This window comes from Metschnikowia bicuspidata, assembly GCF_001664035.1.
Source record: "Metschnikowia bicuspidata var. bicuspidata NRRL YB-4993 chromosome Unknown METBIscaffold_1, whole genome shotgun sequence".
NCBI lineage: Eukaryota > Fungi > Ascomycota > Pichiomycetes > Serinales > Metschnikowiaceae > Metschnikowia > Metschnikowia bicuspidata.
Genome location: NW_017387731.1, coordinates 5,192,811 through 5,215,418, shown reverse-complemented (window position 1 = coordinate 5,215,418; position 22,608 = coordinate 5,192,811). Strand labels below are relative to the sequence as shown.

Below are 22,608 nucleotides of genomic sequence, written 5' to 3'. Positions count from 1 at the left end.
TTTTACGTATATTGTCAATGAAACAGAATTGGGAAAACGCGTTCGCGTACATTTCGGCAGGTAAACTCCCCAACGAGCCCTAACATAGACGTGTCTGCCAGTGAAAAGACATACACCTCCCTGAAAACAATTTAATTGGGTGTAATAGGCACACATCCTGTCGTAGAAAAGTAGAACACGTACTTGTTGGAACGATCAAGTAGACTGATAACTCTGCATACATTGGGAGGTACCAATAATCATGCAAAAAAAAAAAAAAAGCGCTTGTGGTTCAGCCAGTCGCACCAGTAGAATTTTTTCCACATCGCCGCTTTGTCTCACTCTTCTTCCATCATCTAGAACCCATCAAACAAAAAAAAGCACCAGTTTTCGCCCAGACTACGATATAAAAACTTCCATTTGTTTTTAAATCCATATCTCGAGAACCCATATCGACCCGACCCGAGACAAAAATCAACGCAATGCAATTCGAACAGACTCAGCAAACCTGGTATGTCTTTCCTGGCGAGATCTCATGCCATTTTCACATTTAAATTCGTCGTGCCAATGAACAGAATAACTTCAAAAACATACATCGGACATCTTATGACTTCATAGGGCCTACTTCCTATGATGATTTTAAAAGGCTAGATATCGACTCTCTAAACATTTATACTAACAAGCGTAGGCCACGCAAAGAGCCCAATGGTGTAGATAGCGATCTCACTTCTAATACTGCAACCAATGGGTCCACTGAGCATACTACCAGCATTCCACCCAATAAAGAAGGCAAAAGGTATACTATGAACCAGGCGTTTAACATTTGGTTTGGCAACAAAGACAGTATCCTTACGGATGTGTCGGTAGCTGTCAAGGCCGGTGAAAACTACAAACAGTCACAGCCTCAGCCCATCTACCACTTGGAGTTTTCACACAACTCTTCCGAAGACATCCCGCTGTCTAAAGATGGCGCAGAGCTGGCTTTTTCAGTTGAACAGAATGCCAATGGGTCCACCGGAAATACTTATCCTGGGCTTCCTCCCAATCTTTCAAAACCCAATTCTTTTGCCCAGGATGTGACCCAGGAATCACCGCCATTGGTCTTGCTTCAACCGGAAAACATCCACTGGGTCTACCTTGACCCTGCGGGCAACGAGCAAGGTCCGTTCACGGGGGACATAATGCAAGAGTGGCTTACTGATGGCTATTTGTCTTTGGACTTGAAAATTCGCAGACAAGAGGAAACACGCTTCCAGACTTTGAAGGAGTTCTGCGAAGCTGTGCAAAATTTCATTCAGCCCTTCAAGATACCTCTTCCTCGTGTGGCCTCGGAGTCTACTCAAATGCCTATGTCTGGGGCATTCCAGCATCAGGCACACGACCCTCATTTGCCCGCTGAGAACAGCAGTGCATTTGATGGCAAGGGGGCTTTTCAAAATGGGGTGCCCTCTGCTGCCCCGCAGCACCTGCAACTGTCATTTGGAGCAAACATGTATTCGCAGCTCTTGCCAAACGGTGGATTAGGTGCAGCTAACATTCGCACACCCTCTTCTAACCCGTTATTTGATTTCATGGGTCAGTCCGATTACCCGTTGATGAATGCACCATATTCATCTGGAAACCAGTTTGGCATAGATGCCATGAACCCCAACCTTAACTTCAATCAATTGCATATGCCGTCCTTGCTTCAGCAACAGATTCTGTCCCAGCAACCTCTGTTGTCCAGATCGAACAGTGGATGGGGCATAGACAGTTCTTTGCAAGGCAGTCTTCCTTCGACACCAACCACTGCACCTGCGCCCGTTCCATTGGGAATGAGTCAAAACCTGTTAGGTCAGTCATCTTTAGGTCAGTCTGGTTCGATGTCTCCTTGGATCAACAGAGTCCAGACAATGTCTCGTGTGAGCTCTCCATTTGTTCCTAATTCTACACTAGCTAATGACCCAAGCGAGAAAGTGGAAGACAATTTGCTCCAAGACCTTCATAGTTCCATGGTGAGTGGAATCTTGAGAGATGAAGATCATACGCGCTTGTCCAGTGATTTGTTGTCCGAATTCTCCTCAAGCAATGTTCATTCAGGAGCTCAGAATATCAATGGTGTTCAGTCTGAATCGGAGAAGCCATCGACTGCCCCTGTTGCAATCGCCTCCAACGAGGTGCTCGCGTGCGATGCTACTCAAGTCGATGCTGCAACGATTGAACCCCAGCCAGTTGCGACCGGGTCCTCTGTTGACTCTTCGGAAAATTTGAAGTCTGAGGATGGATCAGCGGTCTCCAAATCTGAAGACGTTTCGCGTTCTGCAGCAACCCCCACAGTCAAAGCTCCTTGGGCAAATTCTGCCAAGCAGGACTCTCCCCCGCTTACTTTAAAACAAGTTCAAGAGCTAGAGGCTGAGCGTTTGCAGAGAGAAAAACAATTGAAGGCTGAGATGAAGCAAGAAATCGCTTTAGCTAACGCGCTTGCGGCTTCAAAGTTAGAGGAAAAGACCCCAGAGAAAGTCACTTTCAACTGGGCGACCTCTAAGCCCCTGGCCACAAAAAAGACGTTGGCGGAGATTCAGAAAGAAGAAGAAGCAGAAGCTCTCAAGCTGAGATCTGCGAAGTCTGTTAGTTCAGGAAATTCCAAGGTCTCTTTAGCCACTGCTTTAGCCAGCACTCCCGTCAAGGAAAATGGAGGTGCATGGACCACTGTTACCCCGAAGAAGCCAACTTTGAAGAAACAAGTCTCGACTCCTGCGCAGCCATCCATCTCATATTCTTCTCTTTCTGGAGCAATCAACCCTCAAGCTTTACGTCACGCATCATCAGGAATAGTGCCCACCGTTTCCGTCAACACTCAAGCAATCAAGGAGGACTTTTTAGTGTGGGCACGGTCTGCCATGACCAACTTGTACCCCTCCGTTTCCAAAAATGACCTTCTCGAGGTCTTCACAACTTTGCCGTTATATGGTGAATCTGCTCAATTGATCTCTGAAACAATCTACAGCTCGTCGGCCACTATGGATGGAAGAAGATTTGCCCAAGAGTTTATGAAGAAGAGGCAACAAGTTGAAAAACAAGTCGGGCCATCCGCTCCAGAATCCTGGTCCAGCGCAATCATCTCCAGCGCGGACAAAGTTCCCGCTGTCGATGATGAAGGATGGAGCACTAGTGTGAAGTCCAAAAAGAAGGGCAGAAAAAACTAAAGCCATATGTAGAAGCAGGAAAATATCGTTAACTTATACATATTTAACTTAGGTCTACAATACAAGCGAGTGTTTAGGAGCACTGTACCAACACCCAGACGTGTGAATGACTTCATATTATATTGTAACATTATTCTTCAAATCTGTTCTCATATTCTTAACCATTCGCGTGACAACATCAAGGTTTTCCCGAGGAATCATTATGACACCTGATCTTGCCATAGATAGATAATTCATATCAAATCTCTCGGTAGCAGGCTCGTTAAGAGACCGCACACTCTCCCACAAGCTGCTGGCTAAACCAGCAACAATTCCGGCAGAGTCAATGGGTAATTTGGACAAGTCTACCGTGACTGGAATGATGACGTCCAGAGCAGATCCTATAATACTTCGAAAATCAAAACCCATGAGTGCCCGTTGCTTGGACGATCCAGGTAGAATTAATGAAATCTCATTGAACGAAGACCTTGTGATTGCAAAATAATCAGGAACAGCGTCAGCCGCAATTGTTTGCGAAGCTTTTACAATACTTTGTTTGACTTGTCCCGGACGAGCTCCCGTCAAAAGTAATTTGACTTTTCGGTGGATTCTTGGCGTGATTTTAGTGTCCGCTAAGATGTTCATTGTATCTCTTCTGTTTACTTCACTAGTAGCAGGACACACAACTGTGTCTTTAGGATAAGTCTTTGAAAGACTTGAATAGTTCTGACTCAGAATGTAACTATTCGAAACATCAGAGAAAACAAAGTCGTTCTCAGTTAGGATTTCGATCACCTGATCTTTAAGATCATATGGAATCAACACAATATTCGTGAAGTGAGTCGATAAAAAGAAAAGGGAAATGTTGTGTTGAGAAAATGGTTTTGTAAGCTCCAATATCTTGGCAGAGTTATTGAATTCACCCTCGCTATCAACCTGTAAATTTAAATAAGACTTTTCTAGCAAAATAACATCGCTGTACCCTAGCTTTTTGCAAACGGAAAGAGGTTTCATAAAGAGCTCAGAGCTCAAGTATGTTGATAATATGACTGTGCACTCACTGGGTGTATACGCTATGTGGAAGAAATGATGGTCTTCATCGGATATCAGCGGCAAAGAGACAGAAAGATCTGCTTCTTTTTCAAGTGCAACCAAGCTTTCAGACGATGAGTATGCAAGTCCACCTTTACTTGAATTATCTGTCAGAGAGGAACGATTAGCAATTGAGGCCCTTTTACTGAGAGATAATTCAGAAAGTGTACTTGACGTCATCTTGCTAATTTCTTCACTATCATACAGTGTGCTGTCATCAGTAAATCCGGCATCCAGATCCAGAAGGTCTTCAGAGGTACTATGATCATTTTTAGAATCGGACTTGAAATTTGATTGCGGAGCTTGTTTTGCTTCTTGATGTAGAAGTTTTAAAATGGCAGAGGAGAATAACCAAACTTTGTCTCTTGGTATTGATAGTATGGACAATCGCGATGGGTTCAAGTATACCTGGCCGCTCATGCTAGTTTCGCAAAAAATAGGCTGTAGGTTGGAATGAAAGCTTTGATTGATTGGAAAAAAGGGGTTTGAACTCAATTTATTACAGAAATGTATGCTTGCGACTCAGCTCATGTGCTCATCGTGACTAATTATGTCTCAGAAAATGCGACTCATCAGTCAGTACGTATACCCGCACATGCACACCAGAAACTCCGGAACCACACTTCTTGATAGCCCCAAATTCGTCCGATTGCGAGCAGAGCTAGACCGATGTGAGGTGCTGTCTTTCGTAAAAGGTCTCCCAAAGCTCGATGGCTTCTTTCTGCGACTCAATAGAGCTTTCAATAAAGATTTCCACACTATTGCGAAAATCCTTGATCTTTTCCATTTCGAAGTTATCGAGCTCCGCCTTTATTGTGTCACTTATTGTTTGGAAGCTGTCCTCGTAATGCGAAACTTTCTGTTTTAATTTGTCGACTTCGAAGCTCACTTGATTGATCTTGTCCACAGATGATTTGTATCGCGAGTTAAGCCTGTTTAAAGATTCCTCTTTCTTCATCAAGTCCTGTTTAAACGATTGGTAGAGCTGATATATCTTTGATCTCGTTTCGAATGTATACTTCACCGAGCCAATGATACGAAGGTACTCTTCAATCGTGAATCCCAAGGTCAATTGATCCTGCAAATTGACTCGGTCGAGATTCTCCTTAAGCTTTGTGTGTACCTCCGCAAATGCCGACAAGAGATCCGTGGTGGTCTTCAGGATCTCAATAGCGGCCAATTCCTCAACAATGTCCGCGATTTCCTCAACGACAGATGTAATTTCAATTCTTTGAGTGGCAATCAATTCCAATGACTTGTAGAAAGTTTTTAGATTATGTTCAAGATCCTCAATGTATCCCTTTTTCTTGGAGAAGAAATCGTCAGGTTCCGGGTGTTTCACGGTCATGGAGAACAACGAGCTCATGAAGCCTCCGGCCCCAGTTCCTGATACAATTGAAGTACTTGACTTATCGCTTTCGTCGTCACCGTTGCTTGCCTGGAGGGACGCACCAGATCCACTCGCTTGATCCCTTTCCTTGGCATCATTCACAAAGTTCGAACTTGTCAAAAAAAGTACAAAATCGCTATCATTCACAAGCGAAGGCGTCTTACTGATTTTGTTGAGCATTTTTTCTAATGACATCCTTCGATTCTCGATGAAATTCTCATTGAACCGCCCGATGTAAGTCTGCTTGGATGGAGGTGGGGGAATAATTTTTCCTGGGTGGTTGTTCTGGAGTTGATGATACACCCACCTAAAATCTTTGTACCGTCTAGAAACAATAATCGGCTCACTCGTTTCAGGAAAAGACTTTGATCCCGGATTCTTGTTTTGGGTTTTGATACCATAGACAATATGCGCTGTGGTAATATCTCCCACTTTTACGGGGTCGCCTAGAGAGATTTCCAAATCATTGGAAGAGGGCTCAGAATTGACAGCATTGTCCATGAATTCGGGTTGAGTAGACGTAGTAGCAGGAGTTGTTGGCACTTCATCTTTGGGTTTTAACTTTGGTAAATCATATAAAGGGCGATCCATAGCTTGAAAAAGCTTCGTTGTCTTATCCACCAGAGACGCACTGGGCTCAGATTCTGTATTTTGGGGCGTATTAGCCAAACTCAATGGGTCTAAGTCGCCACATTGACCGTCCCCAAGATGTTTGACTATAGTCTTTGCCGCAACTTTTCTACCTCGAGGAGCCCTAAACTGACCATTTTTAAACTGAGTCGCTTTGGAAGGTGAAACGACCGAGCCCGCCAAGGTTGGTTTAGCATTAGATTCTGACACGGAACTACCTAAAGGCTGTATCTTGATGGGTGAACCCTTGTCCTCGAAAAGAGATTGTGAGACAGAGAGCGTCACAGGTGGGAGTGCACTATCACCGCCTATTGAATCCTCAGCGCCTTCCGTAAGTTGCATCAATAAGGACGACTTGTGCGTATCGCGTTCTTGCTTTCTCATGGCGTTTAGTTCGTCCAATTCGGATTCATTTAGGGTTGTGGAGGCTTGGAAGGGTGACTGCAGCAAGCCATAAGTACCATTAAAGGACCCTGCGCTTTCACTTTGAATAACAGGTTCATATTCGGCTTGAACACCAGGTTCCTCGCTTTGAGTGTCAAGTCTGGCGTTGTTTGCTTCCTCGTCCTGAGAGGGCTCTCGGTGGGGGTCTTCCAAATTGAGCGAGTCGAAAATCAGACCCAAATTGGAGCTACCAAAGTTGTTTTCCGTGGTTGTTAGCACGTCTCCCCAGTGCGAGGCTGTTAAATCTTCATCCATGGCCGACTGTTTATGTTCCGATAAGAATAAATGTGGATCTGGAACTGTAACCTAAGTTGTGAACAGAAAACGTGTATGCAGGTTTATAAACCTGAGCCTTGGGGTAATGTGCTATTGACTTCGTTGGAGCTTTACAGGTGGAGAAGCATGTCTAGCGTAGTATATTCATTCGAAAAAGTATCAATGAGAACACGATAATTTAAAAAAGAACTGCAAATATTTTTTGGATGTCTCAACGGGTCGCCCTTTGTCCGAGAGAGGCGCGGCTCGAGAAGTTCTGTGGACAGCAGGTCACTAGACGAGTAACGTACTAGACATTCCACTGGGGATTCTGCATAGACACCAAGTTTCATTTGATAGAAGCGAATCTAGCGTGGCTCGTTGCTTTTTCACTACGTGAAATGGGCCAAGTGCCGCATGATCAAGCGAGGGAGTACGCCATACTAATGTTTGATTAAAGTTCTCTATAAAGTCCCTTTTTTTGCTTATGGCAAAGTGTAGCCACCGTCAACCAAAATGTCAGTGCCGGTGGTGTATGTGGAAGCGTCGGAAGCCAAGTAGACGTAAGCACCAACCAACTCTTGGGTCTCACCTTCCCTACCCAAAGGAGTCAAAGAATGCCATCTACCCTTAATGTCGTCTGGAACAAAGTCAGAGATCTCGGTGCGGATGTAGCCGGGAGACACAGAGTTGACTCTGGCAAAGGCAGCCCATTCGACTGCGAGAGACTTGGAGAGGTGGATGCATGCGGCCTTTGCTGCGTTGTATGGGGCTTGCAACTGTGGAACATTGACAATGTGGCCAGACATGGAAGCGGTAATAATAAATGAGCCCTTGCCATTCTTCTTGAAAATCTTTCCGGCCACGGTAGCACAGTAGTACACAGCGCTCAAGTCCAAGTCAATGACCTTACTCCACTCCTCGATAGGGTTCTCTGCCTCTACCGACTTACCAGCAGTCCATGGAACACCGGCGTTGGCGACGAAAATATCGAGTCCGCCAAACTCCTTTTCGATGCTAAGAATTGTTTTCTGGACGTCCTCGAAGCTGGATACATTGCACTTGTATGCTTTAGCTTTGACGCCGTAGGTTTTCTCCAAGTATGCGGCCTTGTCTTCGGCAGGCTTGGAGTTGTACCAGATAGCGACATCGGCACCGGATTGGGCGTATGCCTCAGCGACTGCCCAGCCAATACCACCAGAGGAACCAGTGATGGAAGCAACTTTACCCTTCAAGGAAAAGAGGTCGTTGATGTGTCTGCCGGTTTGAGGGCCCTTGGTGGGAAGAGCACCGAGATCCTTGTTGATGACTGATTCGTTGACCATTGTTGTGTGAGTGTTGTTATTTTTGTGTTTGTGAAGATTGTCTGAGCTGATGTGAAAAATGTGGAGTAAATGAATTCACAAGACAGCCACACTATTTATATATTACTGGTTCGTGCATCGTAATAGCAACCATAAGGAGGGCCCTGTATAAAGACGTCATGTGGGGCTGCTCAAGAGCGCCTGGCGCGTGAGGCCTGCGAAAGTATTGCTGAGCTCGGTCTATGCAGAAATACGAATACAACCTTGTCTTACCTTTCAGAACGCTATCATTTGAGCAATTCAAGCGACTGCAAAATCCACGCGTCCGCGCCAGTCGTGGTCTTGGCAACTGTATTTCGGAAATAAAAATCAAGTCGTTCTTCAAGGAATATCAAAAACATCGAGGGCGGAGCCAAGCAAGCATGATCCGCCTGTTCTGGGCGGTGCCGAAAAATGACGTTGGTGTTCCAGCAGTTGCGGTTTTCCCAGCAACCAATATGTTCCATGGAAAAAAATCGACCCGGAGTTTCGCGGCTTGCTCGTGGACTGTTTCACCATGCGGGTGCATAGAGTTCCGCGCCCTGATCAATCCAAGGTCCAGTGAGAGCTCACCGATACGACCTTTGTTTCCACCTCCAGTCCTCGACCCCGGTCCTAAAGAATTCGTCCTAAAGAATCGGTCCTATAGAATTGCGCAGCATGAAGGACTTGGTGCCTCGCCATGGACGAGGCTTAAGCGTGTAGCAACCTCAAAGATATCGTCAACGCCTTCGCCAGTGAGAGCGGAGCTTTCCATATACTGCTTGGCCCCAATTTGCTTCGCGACTTCCTCACCCGAGTCTGCTTGAACGAACCGCGCCCGGTCTCGCACGCTTATACGTAGATCTTTCTTCAAGCCAATTAAAATGTATGGCGTTTCGGGACAACTGCGTCTAACTTCCTCGACCCATTTCGTGCGGGCGGTTTCTAGTGAATCTGGCACGTCGATGGCAAATCCAATCAATATTACGTGAGAGTTGTGGTAACTCAACGGCCGTAGTCTTTCGTACTCCTCTTGGCCGGCTGTATCCCATAGCGCCAACTGCACAGGCTTGCCGTCTATCCGACAATCCGTCACGTAATTTTCAAAAACTGTGGGATGATACTGTGTTGGGAATTCGCCAAGAGTAAACACGTAAAGAAGTGACGTTTTTCCACATCCTCCATCCCCAACAATCACAAGTTTCCTTCGGGTTGCATCTTGCATTTTTGCAGGATACTCTACAGATATGATTCGGCCGTTGTCCTAAGTAGATGTTTCAGACTTGTCGAATGCAGTCGCCCGTCAATGAAAACACGTAGAAAAGCTTTCAAAGTACGAAACAGAGGCTTTTCTTTTGCTTGGTTTGCAAGTAATAAGTCCCCAGGACAATGACAACAATGATCCGTATGAAGGCAGAATGTGAAAGTGGGAAAAAGATTCCCTTGAAAAGCGTAATACCAACTCTTTCAACTTTTCAGCTGATTATTTTCGTAGAACTTGAACTCTGTGTAAGTCTCGCTCCATTTCCCAGTCTACAAGCTGCTGCGCGGCTGAGGGTCGCGGGCCGGGTCGTCACCTGACTTCAGGACGCGCGGCACAGGGCCAGATTCGCGACCTGTGGCTCAGAATCTAAAACAAATCAACGAAGCTGGAGATTCTGGCATTAAATTAATAGCGTATAATTTAGAGATTCACAAGAGCAGACGTAGTATATCTATTAGCACAGTTCTCCTATCAAACAGCGCCTGAAGTCATTAAGATTGAAAGTCATCAAGATTGAGCATCACCAAATTCCGTTTCGCATCTGGGCAATCCCAAGCTGACTCAAAGAACCTTGCATAGTTCCCGAAATGCTGGAGTCAAATTGACTTACATTTTCGCTAGATCCGTGTAAAGAGCCCTGCTGAAGCCTGGAGGATTCCGGGGCCAGAATCTGCAGGTTGGGGGCGCGGGTGTTTGGCAAAAATGGTGGGTTCATCGCAAGCGATGGTTGAAAGGGCCCTGTGGAAGGTGGAAACGGGTCTGGGTTCAAACCCGGTTGAAAAGATGGCTGACTCATAGGTTGACTCACCGGTAGCGGACTAGGCACAAACCCGGCAAACTTGACGCCATGTTCACGTTGATTGAAAGTTGGCTGAGAGTGAAACAAAGGAGGAATATGAGTCTGCTGAGGTGACGGCGATCTATTCACCACTGAAGATGCTCCAAATATGCGCTCGGGCTGAATACTAGCATGAATGTCGGTCACGCTACCGAAGTCATCATAAACAATTTCAAACTGGTACTTCGTGCTCGAGTGTAGAGCCAGAAGAAACTCGGACATTTTTATAGAAGAGTCATTCATAATTGTTTTTACTGTCTGAAATATCCTCATCGCAGGTGATGATCCACTATTCGTTGCTGCCGAACTGTGAACTTCTTGGACAGCTTTGAAAGCGGCAGACTGCACCAGCTCTTTGTTGAAATTCGACGAGGCGCTGGATTTTGGTATGTCGGTCTGTGAAGTTTGCGAACCCCAAAGACTTTGTGTTTGTGCTTCTGCATTGACCAGACTGCTGGCTCCCCAGATTGAATTACCTCTCGGGTACTTCTGATTCCACAAAGAGGATAATGGCAAACCTGACATCAAAGGAGAGGCAAGCAGGGGCACACTGAATGCATCTTGTGGGTTTCTGGCAGTCCACGTATTAGAAGCACCATTTGAGTTGCCGAAAAATTGGGGTCTTTCCAAACTTGGGGGGACTATAGCATCTGATGGAAAGAGGTTGGTGTTACCAGCAATCCATGTGTCTGGCTGATAAGCCAATACTGACTTTTTCGATGGTGAGTAGCTCGTACCCATCCTAGAGGCTGTGCCAGGCTCATTGAGAAAATCAATGGAGTCGCCGGACGTCGTGGAGACAGTCCTTGGGCGAGCGTGGTATAATTGCTCAAGTAAGTGATTCTTGGGAGGTATAAACGAAACTTTATCCTCCTCTTTCGGTTGTTTTTTAGCTTTATCGCTCCCTAAAAGCAGTTGTTGAGGATCTATCCCAGAATTTTGCCTCAGTGGCTCCTTCAAAGATATAGGCTGTGGAATCGAGGGAACTGGTGACTCTCTAGAAGATGTAGAGGTGTCTAGAGGATGGCGTAAGTCTTCCAGGGGGAAAGTGGATGTTTTCAACTCTGGAGTAACTTTATTCTTCTTTTCCTTTCCCGGGGCTTTCTTCGTTTCAAGCACAACTGATGAGCTGTCACTCGCATGATCTCTAGCTGGTGAGTTGCTTTGAGCTTCTGTGTCAGTCGTATTCTTGGTTTCTGATGGAGGGTCTTTTTGTCTGAGGGCTTCGATCTTTTTCAATTTTTCCTTCTCTTTCTTTAGCCTCAATTCTTCTTCACGACGTTTTTGCTCAGCGCGCAATTCCTCCTGCTTTTTCTTGAGGAGAGCAGCCTTCTCTTGTTCCTCTGCTTCTTTCTGTTTGCGTTTCTCTTCCTTTTCAAGTTGTTGAAGACGTTTCTTTTCCTTCTGCTTTTCCTTTTGTTTCAACTTCTTGAGTTCTTTTTCTTTCTTCGCATTTTCCTCTGCTTCGAGCTCTTCAATGAATTTTTTGGTGCGGTCGTCGGATACTCTCTTTTTGTATGATTCCTGGAATCTTCTCACAATGATCTTGCGTGCTTCCATGAAAAAGAACCCGCGCAATTCCTTAAATCGCCTTTCTTCGGCTTCTTCCTCATCAGTACCCGGATCTTCGATGGAATCATCAATGTCATCTTCTTCATTATCGCTATCATGGTGATCATGTTCACACTCATGATCGTCGTCAAATTCTTCGTCCACATCATTGTGCTCTTCAAATTCCGGATTATAATTCAGTTCATGCTTTCCTGCTAAAGCTTTGGCTCGTGCAGATGTGAATTGGTGAGACAATTGGTTATGAAAATCACATTTGCAGTGACTGAAGGGATTTTTGAGAGCGTAGTGCTCTTCTTCGGCATTTTCTTCTTCTTCCCCTTCGTCTTCACCTTCAGTTGCGTGTTCCAAGTGTTCGTCTGACTCTGAAGCTTTCCATTTGGCAACCAAATCGATAAATGCCTTGTCGTCACTTTCGAACATGTCAGCGAATTGAGACATTTGTTCAGTGACATCTGGAAACTGGAGGCTTCCCGCACGACCGACACTGGACAAGATCTTCACGAACTCCATAGCTTTTGAAATCCCCGGCAGTCCTTCTTTCAGGAACGTATAGAGGCAGTCAATAAGATTATCAGCCACAGCCATTCTGCGGAATTCCTTGGGGCTTAGCGGGCGCACACCTTCTCCCTGGGTCTCCCTTAGCAAGCGATTTCTATCATTTCGGCTCTGAATTAAGCGTAGAATCTGGTGAACACAGCTGAGGGTATCGAACTGAGCTCTCCTGTCCTCAGCAGATAGCCGCGTCGTGAGTGCTTGGGCTGTAAACTCGCGTTGGATCATCGGAATGATGATGTTCTCAATATAGTAGAAGAGCTCCAAGTTCCGCACAGTGGACAACATCTCCCCTGCATTGGCCCCAGCAGTTTCAATTTGCTTGATCTCAGCAAATCGCTGAATATTTTGCGCCTCGATGTATTTGTCATGGAGAACATTCTCAGCAGATGTGACGTCAATGAACTTGGTCCCTGGCTTTAGGTCGTGGTACTGTAGTTCGAACTGTTCCCACAAGCCTTCGATGAGCTCCTCCATGTACGTGTCAAACCCTTCGTCAATGATGTTGAGGATATGCAAGTCGTTCCGCTCGCATCGCGAGCAATAGCACTTGGAGTGGGAGTTATGTGTCCACAGGTGCTCATGGCTAGGTGCTCCGTCGGCCTGTATGTTTCGGGAAGCGAGGTCCTTCTGTTGCTGGCGCACACTCTCAGTGATCGCTGTAGCGTCGATGGTAAACATTTGCTTTTGTGCTTCTACGGACAACTCATCCCAGAACTGCTGCTGATCGCCGTCAAAGGCGAGGATCTTGTGCGCCAATTTCCGTGGGATCGACAGCACCGGCGGCACCATTCTCTTCGCAAACCCCTCGTCTGGCTGCCGCGGGAATTCGTCGTCTAGGCTTTCCACTATGAGGTCTCCGTTCGGGCCCACTTTGATGAGCCGCGATTCCGGGTAGTCTGCGTCGGGATCTGCCAAAGACACGTCGTTGACCGAAAACTGCGCACCTGTGACTGCCGGCACAGTGCCGCCCGTGGCGTCGGCGGCAGACTTGCCTTTCTTCTTCTTTTTCTTCTTTTTCGTGGGCGTTTTCGGCTCTAGGGCCCCGGCCGTCTGAGGCATTCGTGGCGCCATGGGCTCCAGTGGCGGCGGGGGCCTCTGCAGCGGCTGCCCCGTGTGTTTGTGTTCATCCAGGGTCTCATAGTCGAAGTAGCAATTTGAGCCGGTGATCAAGCGGTTGCCTTGAGTGTGCTCCTTCATGGCATTCTCCGGAGGATGTGCCTATTTGAGTTTTTTCTTCTGGTTTTTGCTTTTGGGCAGGCGAGCGTGGACCTGTGTGTGTGGCGCCGTGAGGAATTGAGAAGCGTAGCTGCCGTCAGAGTTCTAGAGTTCCTGTCACACTGGGTCCAAAATGAAAGAAAGGGGAAATCCGGCCTCTTTTGATGGAGTGTTCTATGACGTCCTACAAAAGCTTTTCTCGTGTGAACTTCTCACTAGGTGTGTGTATGTGGAGGTAGGGATGTCTTACCGCGCTCTACAGGTCGAGCGCTCGGGCGGGGCGGCGCAGTGAGAGACGGCACCCAGGGCCAGGAACGTGGGAACTAGTGTGGACTTCGCTGCGCAAGGAGCCCACAACTTGGCGCTCCGCGGACGGAAACATATATCTAAAATCTCTGAGAGCGCAATCAACAGAAAGGAATATTAACACATCAATCCTCAAGAAAATGACGGGTTGTTCATGAAGTTGGCAGGAGTATTACCCCATTTAGGAAGTAGGTGCGCGCAGCGCTGAATCCGCGAGCAACAGGACCCGTGCTGGATGAAGCAAGTATGGCTCTCTGGTCTCTGGTCGAAATAACTCTAGACTTCTTAGCGTTGTTGTTTTTTTCTCATAATGAGAGTGGGGATCACGTAGCAGAATCTTTGCCTTCGCCCGAGGCCTTCTCTCTGAGCACTTTGTTCTCTTCTACCACGGCCGAGACCAAGCTTGTAAGCTCCTCTATTTTCTGGTAGAGGCCAAATAACTCCCATTTAATCCCCATATCGCTAGCCTTCATTACAGGTTGAGCCAGTTTCTGAATATCCCTGTGGAACTCATCGAGGTCGATTGAAAACTCGGGATCTTCGGCCTCTGCTGCTCTTTGATTCTGCACCACGCGGTTGACCTCAACAGAATGATTTCGGATGTTCTCCCATCCCGAGCCGTCTATATCATCGTCGAAGCCATCCGTCAAGTCCCATTCGGTATTGATCTCGTTGGCATCGTCTGCCACACCCCTGAACCGGTTGTACTGGATTCTTTTCGCGTTCGAAAGCTCATCCACCGTTATGTACATCAACATGGGCGAATATAGAATGAGCATAGTGTAATGGTTGAGGATTTTGTAGTTGCTCGCGGAGATGATGTAAGACAACGGCATGAAAAGCGTCTCAATGAGGTTGAAAGGGGGCACATACAAGTTTGAGTCTGGCGCCCGGATGTACCTCAATGTCTTTTGCGCCACCAATGCAAAGTACTCGTCAGTGGCGTTTTCCACAATGGCTGCATATGATGTCGAGTAAAGAGCAATGAGGATGTTCATCAAAATAACAGTGAGCACAAATGAATAGATGTAGTACAACACCGAGGCGTATGGAGGCACAAGGTCCAGCACGTCCTTCAACCCAGCCTCCCCAATAACGGCATTGATCAACGATGCCAATATTTTCTTGGTGGCTTCCGACTTTCCGTCGGACGCATCTAGACCCAAAAACCCTTGCAAGAACCCAAGAATCACAACTGCAAACAACACAAAGAAGAGAATGGATTCCTTCATCATTGTCTTGATGACGACAAGCATTGCACCAACAAATTGTTGTGCATCCAAATACAATAACAAGCGAGACCACATCAAGGGCGCTGCACATGATAGTATACGAAAGCTCATTTCATCATAGTGATCTCTCACCCTGCCGTGATTTGACAACGATACAAAACGGAAGGCAATAGCAACACTTATGATGCCATACATCGTATCGTTGAAGACATTCCAGAAGCCAATATAGTTTAACCCGACGTGATAAAGCTTAGTCAACTCGTCTAATATTGCGCCCAACGTGAACACATAAAATATTCCCTCCGCGATATTGACCGGACTGGTCTCCACCTGGTTGGTATTGAGAATAAAGGTGTAAAGAGTCAAGTATAAGAAGCTGACAATAATCTCCAACTTGTTCTGGTACGCAGGTGTTTTAATTCTCTCAGGATTGAAATGAATCCAGATTCGAGACGAGGAAACCCCTCGGTATAGCACGTAAGATTGTGGGTCTTCAGAAGATTGTACAATCCAGCCCCTCCAGAGCCACTTTATACATCTCTGATACCCTGAGGACCCAATTACAATCGTAGAGTGCATATCAACAGCGAGTTCCAACGCGCTTACAGGGCTAGAGTCCTTTTCGCACACGTGCATCAGGTATCTATGACAAAGCATGGCCAAAAAGAGGAACTCGTCGTCTCGGGCCTCCTCAATGAGAATTGCAGCTAACGTTTGGGCGGCGGTAGCTCTCAAAGAATAAAGCTCGTTATCAGATAGCTCATATTCTGCCTGTTGCCAGTACCATCCAGTAACTTTCAACAAAGAAAACACCAAACACGATCTATACTTATAAGATGTGGTGCCCTTCTTCCCGTCGCCAGCCCCGCCTGCGGCACGGTAGACGAGTTCGATCACATTTCTATTCAATACGGGTGAATGAGAATCGGTGATTTCTTTTTCGTGAAGTGTTGTTGGGACCACCTGATCGATCAATGTTTTTAGGTTTATAGCGACGCGTAGAGTCTGACGGGAATTGGCACATTTACCTCTGGGGCAAAGACGCTCAGGACGCCGATTTTCTTCTTCGCTGGCCATTTTTTTGAAATCTTTAGAAACTCAATGGATCTCCAAAATTGAACAGATGGTTGACAAATAAATAGAGGCCATATATTCAAATGAAAAGCAAGCAATGTGGAAGAAGTGGATCTTGTTTGCTCGGGTCAAGAATGCATATGCCCCCCACGCACATTTCCTAGACGTGCGTGTTTCCCGCGACGAGTAGACTAAACCTAAGCTAGGGATATTGACATGACCCAGTCACGTCTCATGACAAATTACATGGTGGTTTTCTCTCTTTGCATCGTTTGCAGCTCAGGTAAAAAACGTCTCTCTCATAGATTATGGCTTGCTTAAAGACCGGAAAGGCCTCACGAAGAGTTACTGTTACTGGCTTCGAATGCAAGATTCCTCTCGTAGCCAATGGCCGTGGTCAATGCCACGACTAGATCAAACATCCCCTGTTTGCTAAAGACATGCGGGTCATCGTAAACTGTGACCCATCCAAGTTTGTGGTGGTGATCTGGCTCGTCATCAGCAGGGACTTTGTCGAAATACACTCCGTCCCCACCCTTGTAGTACAGCGTGATTTCGGCATAAGGCGAAACATTGGCAGGAGGGAGTTTCAGCAGTTTAGAAGACAATTCGTGACCCGCCTGCAGAAACCGATTCAACTGCCTCATTGCTCGTTTTCTCGACCCAGACTCACATTCGCGGAAGACAGCCATTGCAGGCGGCACATCATACTCAGGATATCGGGATATATCGCCAAAGCACCGGTGAAAGTACACGTTTTTCTTCGCGATGTATTTGATTTCCTGGGACTTGATTCTGGACTCGCGGTACTGGGGAAGTGACCCGACGCTCCACAGAAGCCCGTCAATCATTTGGCTAGAGTAGCTGAGCATCGGCGTAGTTGGAGTGGCCGGGAGCAATTCTTGAGGAATGGGCTCTCTCTTCATTACCCCCAGAAAAGCGTCCAGCCAATCCAGGCGAGGAATTCTGGGAGGTAGTTGCGGTGACTGTTCATGTTCTGGCTCTGTATGTTCCGGCTTTGTATGTTCCGGCTCTTTGAGCTGTGAAGGTTTGGTGTGTTCTGATTTTATGTCAGACAGAGCACGAGACTCAGCATTACCGTTCCTTGTGCTCTTTTGAAATCGGCCGTCTTTCACGTGTCTGTTTTTCCGCACGTGGAACATGAACTGGTTGCTGCAACGGTCTGTTAATTTATCGATTTTCACTAGTTCTTCGCCCGTGGAAATATCCTCAAATATCATGGAGAATCCGCAAGGGCCGTCACAAACTTGGACAAAGTACCCGGGCGCATTTCGGCAGTGCAAGTGCCGCAAGGTCGGGTTCGTGGTGAGATAAAGGCAGTGGCCAAACTTGAGAACATGGAACTTCCAGAACGGCTGCGTTTGGGCCACATCCAAAGATAACTCGGAGCAGTCCCGTTTTACATACAGCTCGATAAACGGATCAGCACCACTGGGCTTTTTTCGGCGCAGAGGAGGAATCTGCCCGGGCTGCAGTAGTGGCTGTGATCCCGGTGGATGGAGATTTGGGTTTTCTGAGGCCGCTGGACCCGATAGCCGGCCTGCGGTGATCTGCGTTTTACTTGGTTTTTCTATGCACATGACGAATAATCCATGCGAGGAGAGCGACCTGGTCAATCCGAAATCTATATCTGTGCCATTTATGGCCAACTTCCAAACCCAATCTAGGACCTGAAGTATATCATGTGACCCGCTTTCTCCTCCAGGGTACAGGAGTATTGCTCTGTGGCCAGGTCAATAAGAACCTTCCTCACGAAGAGCTTGCATGAACCAACCTGCAAGCACTATTTAACTCCAATCATATGCCTCCGAGTATTTTTTTTTTCCTTTTTTTCTGGCGCAAGTTAAATCTTTTTGCCAGTGCCAAAATCCTAGCTGGCCTCAGGCATTCAGATTCAAACTGTCCACTGTGCAGGCGGCCGCGTACCGATATTGCAATAGAGTGAGATCGAGCGCGCATAGCTAGCAACGCCTGGCAGTCTTCGGGCCTTGTTCTCTAGTTTTTCCAAACATACTTTTTGCAAAAGTTGATACTCCATAGGGCAATTCAAAACTACGCCCCTGCTACCCCGGTTTCTTTTATCGCAAAAAGCACAGAAGAAAGTGCCGCCTTTTTCCTCCAGGCATACGCAGAAACAGACCCAATGATGCTGGACCAAAAAACAAATCCAATCGAAGAGCTAGACGTGAGCTCGCCTCTGGAGGTACGTAGCCTGTTTGCACCGACGCTTCGAAGCGCCAAAGCCGATTTGGCCCTCAGAACAAAATTACTAACAATTCATACAGAGCGTCAATGAAGATGTGGTGACTTCCGGGTCGAGCACCGGCCCCGAACTCTCGAACATCGAGCCCGAGAACAAGGAGCATTATTTTGCCCCCGACCACAAGCCCAAGATCGATGTGGGCGAGACTGTTTCCAAGTTTAAGTATCTCTTGGGGTTGACGAATTTGTTCCAGCATTTCATTGACTCCAGAGCAAAATCCGACCCTGTGTTTGCAGAAGTCTTGCAGCATTTGCACAACGACACCAAGCCAAGCCAACTGGCTGCTAACGGATCACACAGAAGAAGAAAAACCGAGAAGGAGGAGGATGCTGAACTTTTGAAAACAGACAAGGCGTCCAGCGACATCACTGAGTTTACCGAAAGCCCCAGCTATGTCCACGGGGAACTTCGTCCCTACCAGATCCAGGGCTTGAACTGGTTAATTTCGCTATATCAGAATAACCTCTCGGGCATTCTTGCTGATGAGATGGGTCTTGGAAAGACTTTACAAACCATCTCATTCTTGGGTTTTTTGAGATACCACAAGAACATTAAGGGACCGCATATCGTCATTACTCCAAAGTCGACCTTGGACAACTGGGCTAGAGAATTCCAGAAGTGGACCCCAGACGTTCGCGTCTTGGTCTTACAGGGCACTAAGGAAGAAAGACAAGATCTCATTGCCAATCGCTTGTTGGCATGCGATTTTGACGTGGTCGTCGCCTCGTACGAGATCGTCATTCGTGAAAAATCATCGTTCCGCAAATTCAACTGGCAATACATTGTTATTGATGAGGCCCACAGAATTAAAAACGAGGAGTCTTTGTTGTCTCAGATCATCAGGTTGTTCCACTCCAAGAACAGGCTTTTGATTACGGGTACTCCGTTACAAAACAATTTGCACGAATTGTGGGCGTTGCTTAACTTCATTTTGCCTGATGTTTTTGGTGATAGCAATGCCTTTGACCTGTGGTTTAATCCCGAGGAAAGCGAAGCCACCAGTGAGAAGCAGGAAGGGATTGTCGAGCAATTGCACAAGGTTCTCAAGCCCTTTTTGCTACGCCGTATCAAGTCAGACGTCGAGAAGTCACTCTTGCCGAAACAAGAAATGAATGTTTACATTGCCATGTCTGACATGCAAAGAAAATGGTATCAGAAGTTGTTGGAAAAAGACTTGGACGCTGTCAACGGAGCCAACGGGAAGAAGGAGTCCAAGACAAGATTGCTCAACATTGTCATGCAGTTGAGAAAGTGCTGCAATCATCCTTATCTTTTCGAAGGCGCAGAGCCAGGCCCGCCATTCACGACAGATGAGCATCTCGTGTACAATTCAAAAAAAATGATTATCTTGGACAAGATCTTGAAGAAGTTTCAAAGAGAGGGATCGAGAGTGTTGATTTTCTCTCAAATGTCGAGAATGCTTGATATTCTTGAGGACTATTGCATGTTCAGATCTTTTGAGTATTGCAGAATCGATGGACAAACTGATCATGCGGACAGAGTGCAAGCAATTGATGACTATAATGCACCAGAATCGTCCAAATTTGTTTTTCTTTTGACTACCAGAGCTGGTGGTTTGGGTATCAACTTGACCTCGGCTGATATCGTTGTCCTCTTTGACAGTGACTGGAATCCACAAGCTGATCTTCAGGCAATGGATAGGGCCCATAGAATTGGACAGACCAAGCAGGTGAAAGTCTTCAGATTTATCACCGAAAATGCCATCGAGGAAAAGGTTTTGGAGAGAGCCACTCAAAAATTAAGATTAGATCAACTTGTGATTCAACAAGGAAGAAACAGTGGTGGCATAAATTCCGGTGGTCAGCAAAACAGTAAAGTTGCATCGAAGGATGACTTGTTGGATATGATTCAATTTGGTGCAGCACAAATCTTTAATTCACAGAATGATTCTGAAGAGGGGGACGTTGACATCGAGGCGTTACTTGCGGAATCCGACAAAAAGACCAAAGAACTTAACAAGAAGTACGAAAAGTTGGACTTGAATGCTCTTCAAAATTTTACAAATGATGAGTCTGTGTACGAGTGGAATGGAGAGAACTTCAAGAAAAAAGAACCTACTGCCATCACGGCTATCGGTCACGGCTGGATTAACCCAGCAAAGAGAGAGAGAAAAGAAAATTATTCAATTGATCTGTACTACAAGGACGTTTTAAGCGCAGGATCCAAACCAGCTCAAAAGAGTGGTCCTAGACCACCAAAACAGCTAGTGATTTATGATCATCAGTTCCTCCCCCTCAAACTTTTAGAGCTCCACGACATGGAAAAGAATTTTTACCGCAAACAAATTGGTTATGTCGTCCCCTTGAAGAGCGGGACTCCAAAAGATTTAGCTGAGCGAGAAGAAGAACAAAAGTTGGAGCAAGAGGAAATACTCAATTCTCGAGCATTGACTGATGAGGAGAAGCAGATGAAGGAAGAACTTTTGACTCAAGGTTTTGGTCATTGGAACAGACGGGATTTTACTCATTTTATTCTGACTTCATCGAAATATGGTAGAAACGCAATTGCACTTATCGCTGCTGAATTCGAGGAAAAAACAATTGAAGAAGTCCGAGAGTATGCTCAAGCTTTTTGGACAAGATATGAGGAAATCGATGGTTTTGAAAGATATATCAGTCAGATAGAGAGTGGCGAGGACAAAATTGCCAAAGTCAAGCTTCAGAAAGAAAGCCTTCGCCGGAAACTTGCTACTTACAGGTATCCTTTACAAGAGCTTGTTCTCAAATATTCTCCGGCTGCCACAACCAAGAAGACATTCACAGAGGAAGAAGATCGATTTTTAATCGTACAGATGTATCGCTTCGGATTGGATCGCCCAGATTTATTCGAGAGAATTCGCGATGCTATCAGACTGAGTCCACTTCTTAGATTTGATTTCTTCCTACAGTCGAGAACTACATCAGAATTATCCAGAAGGTGTACAACATTGCTTGCGTGTATTACTAAGGAAATCAATCCTGATCAGACCATATCTGCAAAGAAGGAAGGACAGACAAAGAGAAAGCTGGAGACAAGTACTGCCAAGAGCGCTCCGAAAAAGCGGAGCAGGGCAAGATAGTTTCATTTCCATGTTAAGACATAAAGTTGGCAAATAGCATATGAATACATACATGAATTTTTAATCTGTACGATGACTTCATGATCGTCCCATAACATCACGCAGCAAGGAGTCGAACAATCATTGGTTCTAGTGTTTTTGGAGGTGTAACTGTATCAAACCTGGCGACAACATCGCCATTGCGATCGACAAGAAACTTTTCGAAGTTCCAACGAACCCCACAAAAACCTAGAGCCCCTGCCTTTTTCAGCTTCAAATGACGGTATATAGGGTCTTCTCCTCTACCATTCACAAGCACTTTGGATAGAATTGGAAAAGAGACATTAAAATGTGATTGGACGTACTTTTGTATATGAGCATTATCGTATGGTTCTTGACTGCCGAACTGATTGCATGGGAATGCCAATATTTCAAGTCCTTTGCCCTGATACTTCTGGTAGAGAGCTTGCAACTCGTTGTACTGTGGGGTGAAACCGCATAAAGAAGCGACATTAACGATAAGAACGACCTTGCCTTTTAGCAGATCAAAGCTGTATGTTTTTCCGGGTACATGACTTGCGGTCAATGAGTAAAATGTGTCATCTTGCATCTCTCGATGTGTGAATGAAAATGTATATATCCACTTGATTATGCGTTGTCCCGCAGTTTGGAAGTGACATAAACTCATAGGGTCACGTGTGTCACGTGAAGCAATGTAGTCCAAGTCTTCATGAAGCCATTTCAGAATTCCACAATTTTTTTTTCTTACATGTGGATTCTTCTTGAATGAACTTGTTTAACTCGTTGTTCGGCCATAAAAAAAGGTGCTTATTCAGTCCACAGAAAAGTTTAAATCGAGCACTGTAACGCCGGGGTAGGCCGGGGTAGGCCGGGTCTTTTCTTAAACGAGTTGGTTATAGTCAATTTTCAT

General features: G+C 46.1%; 10 protein-coding genes across 10 annotated transcripts; 2 read left to right on the top strand and 8 right to left on the bottom strand.

Moving 5' to 3' along the window:
* The first annotated feature begins 335 nt into the window (after positions 1-335).
* METBIDRAFT_30742 (uncharacterized protein) lies at positions 336-3,262 on the top strand. The gene is made up of 2 exons (XM_018855695.1): positions 336-490; positions 668-3,262. The coding sequence occupies exons 1-2, from the start codon at positions 462-464 to the stop codon at positions 3,162-3,164; spliced, it is 2,526 nt and encodes an 841-aa protein (XP_018714967.1). The 5' UTR covers positions 336-461; the 3' UTR covers positions 3,165-3,262.
* Positions 3,263-3,281: 19 nt separating this feature from the next.
* On the bottom strand, positions 3,282-4,655 carry METBIDRAFT_37765 (uncharacterized protein; the record flags this gene model as incomplete). Its single annotated transcript, XM_018856911.1, has 2 exons — positions 3,282-4,279; positions 4,382-4,655. The coding sequence occupies 2 exons, from the start codon at positions 4,653-4,655 to the stop codon at positions 3,282-3,284; spliced, it is 1,272 nt and encodes a 423-aa protein (XP_018714966.1).
* Positions 4,656-4,896: 241 nt separating this feature from the next.
* METBIDRAFT_35995 (sorting nexin 1) lies at positions 4,897-6,954 on the bottom strand (the record flags this gene model as incomplete). The annotated part of the gene is made up of 2 exons (XM_018856679.1): positions 4,897-6,696; positions 6,772-6,954. The coding sequence occupies 2 exons, from the start codon at positions 6,952-6,954 to the stop codon at positions 4,897-4,899; spliced, it is 1,983 nt and encodes a 660-aa protein (XP_018714965.1).
* Positions 6,955-7,439: 485 nt separating this feature from the next.
* Positions 7,440-8,279, bottom strand: METBIDRAFT_36942 (SDR family oxidoreductase; the record flags this gene model as incomplete). The annotated part of the gene is made up of 1 exon (XM_018856804.1): positions 7,440-8,279. The coding sequence occupies one exon, from the start codon at positions 8,277-8,279 to the stop codon at positions 7,440-7,442; it is 840 nt and encodes a 279-aa protein (XP_018714964.1).
* A 661-nt stretch (positions 8,280-8,940) lies between these two features.
* On the bottom strand, positions 8,941-9,504 carry RHO2 (Rho family GTPase; the record flags this gene model as incomplete). Its single annotated transcript, XM_018853812.1, has 1 exon — positions 8,941-9,504. One exon carries the CDS (start codon positions 9,502-9,504, stop codon positions 8,941-8,943), a length of 564 nt encoding a protein of 187 aa, XP_018714963.1.
* An 80-nt stretch (positions 9,505-9,584) lies between these two features.
* Positions 9,585-14,028, bottom strand: METBIDRAFT_134064 (uncharacterized protein). The gene has a single exon (XM_018854355.1). The coding sequence runs from the start codon at positions 13,703-13,705 to the stop codon at positions 10,064-10,066; it is 3,642 nt and encodes a 1,213-aa protein (XP_018714962.1). The 5' UTR covers positions 13,706-14,028; the 3' UTR covers positions 9,585-10,063.
* A 324-nt stretch (positions 14,029-14,352) lies between these two features.
* YVC1 (Yvc1p) lies at positions 14,353-16,338 on the bottom strand (the record flags this gene model as incomplete). Its single annotated transcript, XM_018858668.1, has 1 exon — positions 14,353-16,338. One exon carries the CDS (start codon positions 16,336-16,338, stop codon positions 14,353-14,355), a length of 1,986 nt encoding a protein of 661 aa, XP_018714961.1.
* A 332-nt stretch (positions 16,339-16,670) lies between these two features.
* On the bottom strand, positions 16,671-17,936 carry METBIDRAFT_34952 (uncharacterized protein; the record flags this gene model as incomplete). The annotated part of the gene is made up of 2 exons (XM_018856543.1): positions 16,671-17,253; positions 17,413-17,936. 2 exons carry the CDS (start codon positions 17,934-17,936, stop codon positions 16,671-16,673), a joined length of 1,107 nt encoding a protein of 368 aa, XP_018714960.1.
* Positions 17,937-18,218: 282 nt separating this feature from the next.
* On the top strand, positions 18,219-21,747 carry METBIDRAFT_134373 (chromatin-remodeling ATPase). Its single transcript, XM_018854361.1, has 2 exons — positions 18,219-18,559; positions 18,642-21,747. Exons 1-2 carry the CDS (start codon positions 18,500-18,502, stop codon positions 21,696-21,698), a joined length of 3,117 nt encoding a protein of 1,038 aa, XP_018714959.1. The 5' UTR covers positions 18,219-18,499; the 3' UTR covers positions 21,699-21,747.
* Positions 21,748-21,795: 48 nt separating this feature from the next.
* Positions 21,796-22,287, bottom strand: METBIDRAFT_36748 (glutathione peroxidase; the record flags this gene model as incomplete). The annotated part of the gene is made up of 1 exon (XM_018856773.1): positions 21,796-22,287. One exon carries the CDS (start codon positions 22,285-22,287, stop codon positions 21,796-21,798), a length of 492 nt encoding a protein of 163 aa, XP_018714958.1.
* Between the last annotated feature and the right edge of the window lie 321 nt (positions 22,288-22,608).